General features: G+C 39.2%; 1 protein-coding gene across 2 annotated transcripts; it reads left to right on the forward strand.

Annotated features, from left to right (window-relative positions):
• The first annotated feature begins 2,144 nt into the window (after positions 1-2,144).
• LOC126278483 (V-type proton ATPase 116 kDa subunit a 1-like) lies at positions 2,145-10,158 on the forward strand. 2 transcript variants are annotated; one of them, XR_007550709.1, is made up of 4 exons: positions 2,145-2,232; positions 2,418-2,518; positions 2,623-2,874; positions 9,920-10,158. XR_007550709.1 is itself a non-coding variant. In XM_049978639.1 (4 exons), the coding sequence occupies exons 1-3, from the start codon at positions 2,170-2,172 to the stop codon at positions 2,844-2,846; spliced, it is 408 nt and encodes a 135-aa protein (XP_049834596.1). In that variant the 5' UTR covers positions 2,151-2,169; the 3' UTR covers positions 2,847-2,874; positions 9,920-10,158. The 2 variants fall into 2 exon arrangements, 1 of the variants encoding a protein (XP_049834596.1); XM_049978639.1 differs by having other exon boundaries at positions 2,151-2,232; positions 2,603-2,874.
• The last annotated feature ends 736 nt before the right edge of the window (positions 10,159-10,894 follow it).

A 10,894-nucleotide genomic window follows, 5' to 3' on the forward strand; every position in this document is an offset into this window, starting at 1 on the left:
ATGGAGCACAATAATTTTCCGTCTGACTCGCAACACATTCACAGAACAACAGCTAGAGAGTGGTGCGGCTCCCTGCAGAAGTAAAAATTGGCAATTGTTATTTTGAAACATAGGTGCGTCGTTTTTTTACTGATCGATAGCAGCGTATAACAGTTTATAGCTATCGTGATATTCTGCGCTTTTCAGGAGCGCGGCAAAGATATCTGGTTAAAACATTCATTTGTATATGTTAAAAGTTCGCACATACTGACACGAATACAGAAAAAAAACTTTTACATGTTAAAAAATCGCATTGATAAAGGCTGTAATGTCACACTGCTTATATAGGAGGACCAGCAGAATCTAGAAAATTCCAGCGTGGGGGCAAGATGACACATTGTTTATAGATGGGTAACAGGAGGGAATGACTGAAACTTACAGGGAGGCAAAACTTCTCATTTTGCAACTTGCGATTGGTATCATGGAAGTAACTGTTAACTTGCTCAGAGCAGGATTAAGAGAATGAAGCTGTGATGTGTATGTTTTCTTGATGCATCAAAATTGATAAATCCCATGTTACCCAATGATATTTCAGAGCTTGTATGTATTAGTAGTTCACTAGAATTCTCTCACTAATATCTTCGGTTCTGTATGTCATACAAAATATATACGTGACAGGTTGGTCAGTAAGAGAGTTAATTGAATATAAACCAGAATTGTCTTAAATTTATTTAAGCTTCAGAAAAATTCATATCCACAAAATTACTTTTCTGTGAGGTCAACTGACAAAGAAACAGCGTGGATGTTGTCATGGTAGTCCTTGTGCGAAGTTGACGAATTTCCTTCTCAATTGCTTGTTGTTCTGATACAAATGTTTGTGCCATGCATACTCTTCAGTCTTTCTCAGGGTGTAGTCTCCGAACTGTGCTGCAAGTCCTTCCAAAAAGTTGAACAGTTTTACAACCTTTATTATGACAAACTTTATTACGTGTTGTGCAACATAGGACACTACCTTTTGCTCTGATGTTACTGTTTCTTCAGTCAATCTAGCTGTGGAGAACAGCCATTGGAAACCAAAGCAACAAGGAGAGATCGCACCACTCCCTGTTTACAAAAAGGCACACAAAACAAAGATTTCGATATATATTTGATCCAACCTTGCACTTACTTTCTGATGATGAAATTCTGAGTATCACTGATAGAAGCACTTGAAGAAGAAGACACACACTTCCAGAACTTCTGTATACTTTCTTTAGGAGAGCAGTTAGGTGGGGCGGACATAGTTGAAGTGAGGTTAGTGTCTGAGGCCAGGTTGTGAACGACCTAGCTGTTGAGAAAAAGATGAAACAAAGGTTAGTGAGAAAGCAGGTAAGAGTGAGTAGTAGTGTTGGATTTTCACACTATCCCTTCTATATGATGCTGCTGTAGTGCCTACCTTTGACTTCCTACTTTGTCAAACATCTTTCATCTCTGCCTCCTATCATACTTACAATAGGTGGGTCTGAGCAAGTTGCCACTCCTTTCCAGCCTTCCCAACCTAACGCCACTTTCATCTCTAATGAAGGAACTCGTATGTTCCCCACACTTGAAATAGTTTCCCATTCTTTTAAGTTTATCCATCGGCAGTACTTTGTATTTTGCCAGCTGAAGCTATGTTTTGGTGATTTTCTGAACTGAATTTTCCTTTTGGTATATAGTGTACATGTGTTAATTTTGATGTTTTCATCAGCGTCCATTTGAGTAATTCACATATGACTCTCATATTTGTTTTACAATAGAGTATTGACTCAGTGTTTATTAAACAGGTGATGATAAGGCAACTTTATTTACATGGCTCCATTTCTGCTCTCCAGATATTTCAAAAATTCCATTATCATATGCAAGTTTGTCTGACATAATTTTTTTTATCTTCTTGTTCCTCTTCACATGTATCTTGATGTTTGTCAAATGGGTGAACTATGAACTGACATTTTGTGAGTATTAAATTTTTGGCATTTTAAACTTCTTCTATAGTAGACAGCATTTGTGATTAGTGGAGGTTTTGTTAAAGTCGTCTTGGCTTTCACTTTCGGAGCATTAGAATGAATTTATAGCTTGTGATTTGATAGATGACTAAACACAACTTTTCTTTTTTCAGGTTTCACATCAGGCCCTGCGTGTGCTGCATCAGTTTCAATCACTTTCATCAATATGGTATTGTTCAAAGGTATTGTTCCTCCAAAAGGTTGTGATGAGTTCATGTACAGTGGACAGGTGAGCAAGAGTGGAAAAATGTTTCATTGAATATGTTTGGTTTCTCTCTACATTATCATTAGTCTTACCTCAAATAGTTTTAATGTGTGTTTTGAAACAACTTATTCTGGAAAGTAATTTCACCAGTTTCGCGTTTTTCCATTACTTTTAGTATTGCATAATTTTGTCTTTCTTCTGTATTGCAGAAAGGCTTGCAGAGGTTCTTTGTTCTTGCCCTACTGTGTGTGCCTTGGATACTTCTTGCAAAACCCAATGTTTCGATAATGACCGCAAAGCCCACCAACTGGTGAGTAATAGTCTGTACCCCCTGCAATGTTTTGACACATTTGAGGGTAAATATCTCGCAGGAGATGATACTGTGTTGAGTCAGTTTGCTCTTTCATTTAACAGACAATCTTCTGACTTTCCCCAACTTTCAAGCCATCCCGTACCTGCAGAGAATGGCATGGATGCGGAGGTGGGATCAATGTCAGGGACAGCACACTAAGGACAGTAAAGATGGGGCTCCCGTGCTGCAGAGCAGTGAAGACCACGACCTGGGAGAAATCTTCATCCATCAGGGCATCCACACGATGGAGTACGTGCTAGGCTCTCACGCTGCCTTGTATCTGTGACTTTGGGCACTGTCACTGGTGCATGCCTGTAAGTATATGTGGTTATCTTTTACTTGTTTTTCAAATAATTTATTGCACTATGGCAATATATTTTAAATATAGAGTAGGAAAAATTATATTTCATAGAGGTGCCACTGAAAGTAATAAATTGTAAATCCTGGTTTCTGTGGCTGTCCTAGATATAATATTGCTTGTTTTGATTTACTCATTAACTCATTCTTTTCCATGTTTAATTTCAACAAACTTAAATCAAACCAGGTATTTAATTTTGTTAAAGTATTTAATACAGATTGTGGAATTTGGTCAGTACCGTTACTTTCAGTATAATTTCATATTTAGTGGACATGCACAGTGAGCAGAAAGAGTATAGGTGTCCCATCATTGTGTAATAGGGGCATTCGGCAGTAGATGAGCACTTAAAAGGAGAGATCCTCAGAGGTGAGATTGACTGTTAGTGAAACAATCTGTATGATGATGTAAGTTAAGTTAGTCACTCACCCCTGTGGGACCTATTCTGGGAGTAATCAATGGAAAAAATCGGAATTTTATGTGACACTCAATAGAATTAAAATATAATAGTATATTGGCTTGTTACATGGCATAACACATAGGGTAAGGTTGTAGGTTTGAAACTAATAATGGCGCTAAATTTTTGTCAATGTCTTTATTACTTTTATTCCATTAATGGTTTTAAATCTAAATTTTTTCCTTTGTCACAACTTGTTAATCACTGAGTAAAATTTTTCATTTGTATTCTTTTTTTTCACTTTGTATCATTCTTTTTCCACTCAAGATTTTCTGTGTATGTGACTTTTATATTTATAAATTAAATGTTTAAATATTCGACACTGCCCATCTAGAGGTTGAAAAAAAGACAAAATAATCTATTTATATTGACTGTGAAGCAATGTAAAAATGTTTATCAATTTTTGACTGTGTCTGTGGGGGTAGTGCATGTGCATGATACGCAACTGTCATGAAAACATTTTAAAAAACATGCCTTTGATGCTGTGACATTAGAGGATGAACAGATGTGTGTTACACTAAATGGTGTTGGCACTGAGGAAGTATGCCAGTCACCTTCAGGTGTAAGGCTGCAGCGTACTTCCATCAAGTTTATTTATATGCTAGTAAGATGCCAGTGTAATGAGTGCTGTGAAGTCATTGGAGGGAAAGTTGACATCCAGCCACCTTCCAGAGAAATGAAGCACAGATCCTGTGCTGCAGTCTATGAGGCTTGTACTGGTTGTATTGGTTTTGACCCCCCATTCAAGCATTTTTTTTGTGAGAAACAAGCATACTGCCAACATAAGGAGGAGAACAGACAGTCAAATACTGTGCCTACTGCCTGCTGATGTTGTTTAAAGCAGGTTGCTCTAAATGCCCAGTGGATCTGAGTCCCTTGATACCATTATAAACAAACTTTGAATGGAAAAGACAAAGCTCTGATTATACATATAGTCTGCAAAGTTGACATCTTTTAGATAGTACATTATGATAGTTAAAGATGTCCACTGAGTATTCCCATATACAATGAAATGACTTTTGAAAAACAAATTAATAACTGGCCACCTTCTCTTGTCTCAATTGCTACTAAGAACTTTCACTGGTGAAGGTGGTGACATCGTCATAATGTCCATTACAGGCTTCTGTAGTTTGGTGAGAATGATAAGAAATTATAGTGCCTCGTTATTTTCTGTGCAGGGTTGAGATCGATTAAGTTCTATACTGCTGCAGTATATTCATTCCTGCCATTCTCATTCGAGGCAGTTATGGATTATGCAGCTGAAGCACCAGAGGATTAGAAACAGCAATGCAACCTCTGTCATCCTGGCTGTGCACTACTTCAAAGTGCTGAGGTTGACAGTCTCTTCTCATTGTGCAGTACATGTTGATTACTGTAAATGAATTACCTGTAATATTGAGGTCGGCGCGCGTTTCCCGAGGTCGGCGCGCGTTTCCCGAGGTCGGCGCGCGTTTCCCGAGGTCGGCGCGCGTTTCCCGAGGTCGGCGCGCGTTTCCCGAGGTCGGCGCGCGTTTCCCGAGGTCGGCGCGCGTTTCCCGCGGTCGGCGCGCGTTTCCCGCGGTCGGCGCGCGTTTCCCGAGGTCGGCGCGCGTTTCCCGAGGTCGGCGCGCGTTTCCCGAGGTCGGCGCGCGTTTCCCGAGGTCGGCGCGCGTTTCCCGAGGTCGGCGCGCGTTTCCCGAGGTCGGCGCGCGTTTCCCGAGGTCGGCGCGCGTTTCCCGCGGTCGGCGCGCGTTTCCCGCGGTCGGCGCGCGTTTCCCGCGGTCGGCGCGCGTTTCCCGCGGTCGGCGCGCGTTTCCCGCGGTCGGCGCGCGTTTCCCGCGGTCGGCGCGCGTTTCCCGCGGTCGGCGCGCGTTTCCCGCGGTCGGCGCGCGTTTCCCGCGGTCGGCGCGCGTTTCCCGCGGTCGGCGCGCGTTTCCCGCGGTCGGCGCGCGTTTCCCGCGGTCGGCGCGCGTTTCCCGCGGTCGGCGCGCGTTTCCCGCGGTCGGCGCGCGTTTCCCGCGGTCGGCGCGCGTTTCCCGCGGTCGGCGCGCGTTTCCCGCGGTCGGCGCGCGTTTCCCGCGGTCGGCGCGCGTTTCCCGCGGTCGGCGCGCGTTTCCCGCGGTCGGCGCGCGTTTCCCGCGGTCGGCGCGCGTTTCCCGCGGTCGGCGCGCGTTTCCCGCGGTCGGCGCGCGTTTCCCGCGGTCGGCGCGCGTTTCCCGCGGTCGGCGCGCGTTTCCCGCGGTCGGCGCGCGTTTCCCGCGGTCGGCGCGCGTTTCCCGCGGTCGGCGCGCGTTTCCCGCGGTCGGCGCGCGTTTCCCGCGGTCGGCGCGCGTTTCCCGCGGTCGGCGCGCGTTTCCCGCGGTCGGCGCGCGTTTCCCGCGGTCGGCGCGCGTTTCCCGCGGTCGGCGCGCGTTTCCCGCGGTCGGCGCGCGTTTCCCGCGGTCGGCGCGCGTTTCCCGCGGTCGGCGCGCGTTTCCCGCGGTCGGCGCGCGTTTCCCGCGGTCGGCGCGCGTTTCCCGCGGTCGGCGCGCGTTTCCCGCGGTCGGCGCGCGTTTCCCGCGGTCGGCGCGCGTTTCCCGCGGTCGGCGCGCGTTTCCCGCGGTCGGCGCGCGTTTCCCGCGGTCGGCGCGCGTTTCCCGCGGTCGGCGCGCGTTTCCCGCGGTCGGCGCGCGTTTCCCGCGGTCGGCGCGCCTTGACAAATTAGTGTATCGAAAAAAGGCGATTTATTTCGAGATATCGATATATTTCGAGATATCGATTTATTTCGAGATATCGATTTATTTCGAGATATCGATATATTTCGAGATATCGATATATTTCGAGATATCGATTTATTTCGAGATATCGATTTATTTCGAGATATCGATTTATTTCGAGATATCGATTTATTTCGAGATATCGATTTATTTCGAGATATCGATATATTTCGAGATATCGATATATTTCGAGATATCGATATATTTCGAGATATCGATTTATTTCGAGATATCGATTTATTTCGAGATATCGATTTATTTCGAGATATCGATTTATTTCGAGATATCGATTTATTTCGAGATATCGATATATTTCGAGATATCGATATATTTCGAGATATCGATATATTTCGAGATATCGATATATTTCGAGATATCGATATATTTCGAGATATCGATATATTTCGAGATATCGATATATTTCGAGATATCGATTTATTTCGAGATATCGATTTATTTCGAGATATCGATTTATTTCGAGATATCGATATATTTCGAGATATCGATATATTTCGAGATATCGATATATTTCGAGATATCGATATATTTCGAGATATCGATATATTTCGAGATATCGATATATTTCGAGATATCGATATATTTCGAGATATCGATATATTTCGAGATATCGATATATTTCGAGATATCGATATATTTCGAGATATCGATATATTTCGAGATATCGATATATTTCGAGATATCGATATATTTCGAGATATCGATATATTTCGAGATATCGATATATTTCGAGATATCGATATATTTCGAGATATCGATATATTTCGAGATATCGATTTATTTCGAGATATCGATATATTTCGAGATATCGATTTATTTCGAGATATCGATATATTTCGAGATATCGATTTATTTCGAGATATCGATTTATTTCGAGATATCGATTTATTTCGAGATGTCGATTTATTTCGAGATGTCGATATATTTCGAGATGTCGATATATTTCGAGATATCGATTTATTTCGAGATATCGATTTATTTCGAGATGTCGATTTATTTCGAGATGTCGATATATTTCGAGATGTCGATATATTTCGAGATGTCGATATATTTCGAGATGTCGATATATTTCGAGATATCGATATATTTCGAGATATCGATATATTTCGAGATATCGATATATTTCGAGATATCGATATATTTCGAGATATCGATATATTTCGAGATATCGATATATTTCGAGATATCGATTTATTTCGAGATATCGATTTATTTCGAGATATCGATTTATTTCGAGATATCGATATATTTCGAGATATCGATATATTTCGAGATATCGATTTATTTCGAGATATCGATTTATTTCGAGATATCGATATATTTCGAGATATCGATATATTTCGAGATATCGATTTATTTCGAGATATCGATTTATTTCGAGATATCGATTTATTTCGAGATATCGATTTATTTCGAGATATCGATTTATTTCGAGATATCGATTTATTTCGAGATATCGATTTATTTCGAGATATCGATATATTTCGAGATATCGAGATATTTCGAGATATCGAGATATTTCGAGATATCGATATATTTCGAGATATCGATATATTTCGAGATATCGAGATATTTCGAGATATCGAGATATTTCGAGATATCGAGATATTTCGAGATATCGAGATATTTCGAGATATCGAGATATTTCGAGATATCGAGATATTTCGAGATATCGAGATATTTCGAGATATCGAGATATTTCGAGATATCGAGATATTTCGAGATATCGAGATATTTCGAGATATCGAGATATTTCGAGATATCGAGATATTTCGAGATATCGAGATATTTCGAGATATCGAGATATTTCGAGATATCGAGATATTTCGAGATATCGAGATATTTCGAGATATCGAGATATTTCGAGATATCGAGATATTTCGAGATATCGAGATATTTCGAGATATCGAGATATTTCGAGATATCGAGATATTTCGAGATATCGATATATTTCGAGATATCGATATATTTCGAGATATCGATATATTTCGAGATATCGATATATTTCGAGATATCGATTTATTTCGAGATATCGATTTATTTCGAGATATCGATTTATTTCGAGATATCGATTTATTTCGAGATATCGATTTATTTCGAGATATCGATTTATTTCGAGATATCGATTTATTTCGAGATATCGATTTATTTCGGGATATCGATTTATTTCGGGATATCGATATATTTCGAGATATCGATATATTTCGAGATATCGATATATTTCGAGATATCGATATATTTCGAGATATCGATATATTTCGAGATATCGATATATTTCGAGATATCGATATATTTCGAGATATCGATATATTTCGAGATATCGATATATTTCGAGATATCGATATATTTCGAGATATCGATATATTTCGAGATATCGATATATTTCGAGATATCGATATATTTCGAGATATCGATATATTTCGAGATATCGATATATTTCGAGATATCGATATATTTCGAGATATCGATATATTTCGAGATATCGATATATTTCGAGATATCGATATATTTCGAGATATCGATATATTTCGAGATATCGATATATTTCGAGATATCGATTTATTTCGAGATATCGATATATTTCGAGATATCGATATATTTCGAGATATCGATTTATTTCGAGATATCGATTTATTTCGAGATATCGATTTATTTCGAGATATCGATTTATTTCGAGATATCGATATATTTCGAGATATCGATATATTTCGAGATATCGATTTATTTCGAGATATCGATTTATTTCGAGATATCGATTTATTTCGAGATATCGATTTATTTCGAGATATCGATTTATTTCGAGATATCGATATATTTCGAGATATCGATATATTTCGAGATATCGATATATTTCGAGATATCGATTTATTTCGAGATATCGATTTATTTCGAGATATCGATTTATTTCGAGATATCGATTTATTTCGAGATATCGATTTATTTCGAGATATCGATTTATTTCGAGATATCGATATATTTCGAGATATCGATATATTTCGAGATATCGATATATTTCGAGATATCGATATATTTCGAGATATCGATATATTTCGAGATATCGATATATTTCGAGATATCGATATATTTCGAGATATCGATATATTTCGAGATATCGATATATTTCGAGATATCGATATATTTCGAGATATCGATATATTTCGAGATATCGATATATTTCGAGATATCGATATATTTCGAGATATCGATATATTTCGAGATATCGATATATTTCGAGATATCGATATATTTCGAGATATCGATATATTTCGAGATATCGATATATTTCGAGATATCGATATATTTCGAGATATCGATTTATTTCGAGATATCGATTTATTTCGAGATATCGATTTATTTCGAGATATCGATTTATTTCGAGATATCGATTTATTTCGAGATATCGATTTATTTCGAGATATCGATTTATTTCGAGATATCGATTTATTTCGAGATATCGATTTATTTCGAGATATCGATATATTTCGAGATATCGATTTATTTCGAGATATCGATTTATTTCGAGATATCGATTTATTTCGAGATATCGATTTATTTCGAGATATCGATATATTTCGAGATATCGATATATTTCGAGATATCGATATATTTCGAGATATCGATATATTTCGAGATATCGATATATTTCGAGATATCGATATATTTCGAGATATCGATATATTTCGAGATATCGATATATTTCGAGATATCGATTTATTTCGAGATATCGATATATTTCGAGATATCGATACATTACTGTCCCAATAATAACTTTTTAAACACTTTGTGTGTTTCAGGACCTGCACAACCTACCAAGCAGAACACTGCCGCCTCCTGACAGTTCTCTCAAAACCCAGTAATGTAAGCACGGGGGTTAGAATGCATTCGAGTCTCACAGCAAGACCACTGACAAGGTTTTGCCTCCTGCTGAACACCGAACCCACAGACACTCTGGTCACAAATTATAATGCACTGTTTGTTAATGTAGTAACATGCCTATGAAACATTTATGGTTGAAGTTTAATGTTCTTTTCTGTAAAAGGTAGATGAATTTTAAAAAAATCTAATGTTCTTCTTAATTTTCTTGGTTCCTTTGTTTTTCTGTACAGCATGGAGTGATTACTTCATAGCTTATCCCAGAAGCCTTATCATTAAATAATATCAGTTACATGAATATTATAATTACACATTTAAAAATGTAGTACTACCTTTCAGCTGTGTACGTTTTTAAAATACAAGCAGGTATTGGTTTTATGCTGTAAATGTCTTGGTAAGCTTTCCAGTGGAACAACCATAAATCTGTGTGCAAATCAACAGCATGTAAGCAGTTTGACAGCTCTTTTCATATACAGGGTGCATTAAAACAAAAAATACATACACACACTTTTCAAGTGTTTAGGAGAGAAAAAGCTTTTTCATGTGACTGCCTCTAAATTTGTTTTTTAATAGGGGGAGACGATGTTGGTATATGAAGCACTGGTTACCAGTTCAGCTGAATGCACTGTCATTAGTCACTCCATATCTCGACCATTACTAACATCTCTATCTCCTCTGACACGACAAATTCTTTGTAAATGTAGATATTTTTTACACAATATACACAATTTTTTAGGAGCAGCTTAATTTCTAATGAACCAGCTTCAAGCCCAAGCAGGCCTGAGAGTAACCACCTCAGGATAAAAGCAAGTAGCTTTACAGGACAGAAGGGTTGGAGCTTGACTAAGGTAACTCAGAAAGTACCTTTGTCCTTGATTCACATTACCTTCGCAGAG

This window comes from Schistocerca gregaria, chromosome 6 (genome assembly GCF_023897955.1).
Source record: "Schistocerca gregaria isolate iqSchGreg1 chromosome 6, iqSchGreg1.2, whole genome shotgun sequence".
Taxonomy (NCBI): Eukaryota; Metazoa; Arthropoda; class Insecta; order Orthoptera; family Acrididae; genus Schistocerca; species Schistocerca gregaria.

Bases quoted from the DNA above. Each gene is read 5' to 3' on its own strand.
- LOC126278483 (XM_049978639.1), top strand. From the start codon at position 2,170: ATGGTATTGTTCAAAGGTATTGTTCCTCCAAAAGGTTGTGATGAGTTC. The intron at 2,233-2,417 runs GTGAGCAAGAGT...TCTGTATTGCAG, and splicing joins AGTTCATGTACAGTGGACAG to AAAGGCTTGCAGAGGTTCTT. The intron at 2,519-2,602 runs GTGAGTAATAGT...GTGTTGAGTCAG, and splicing joins ACCGCAAAGCCCACCAACTG to TTTGCTCTTTCATTTAACAG.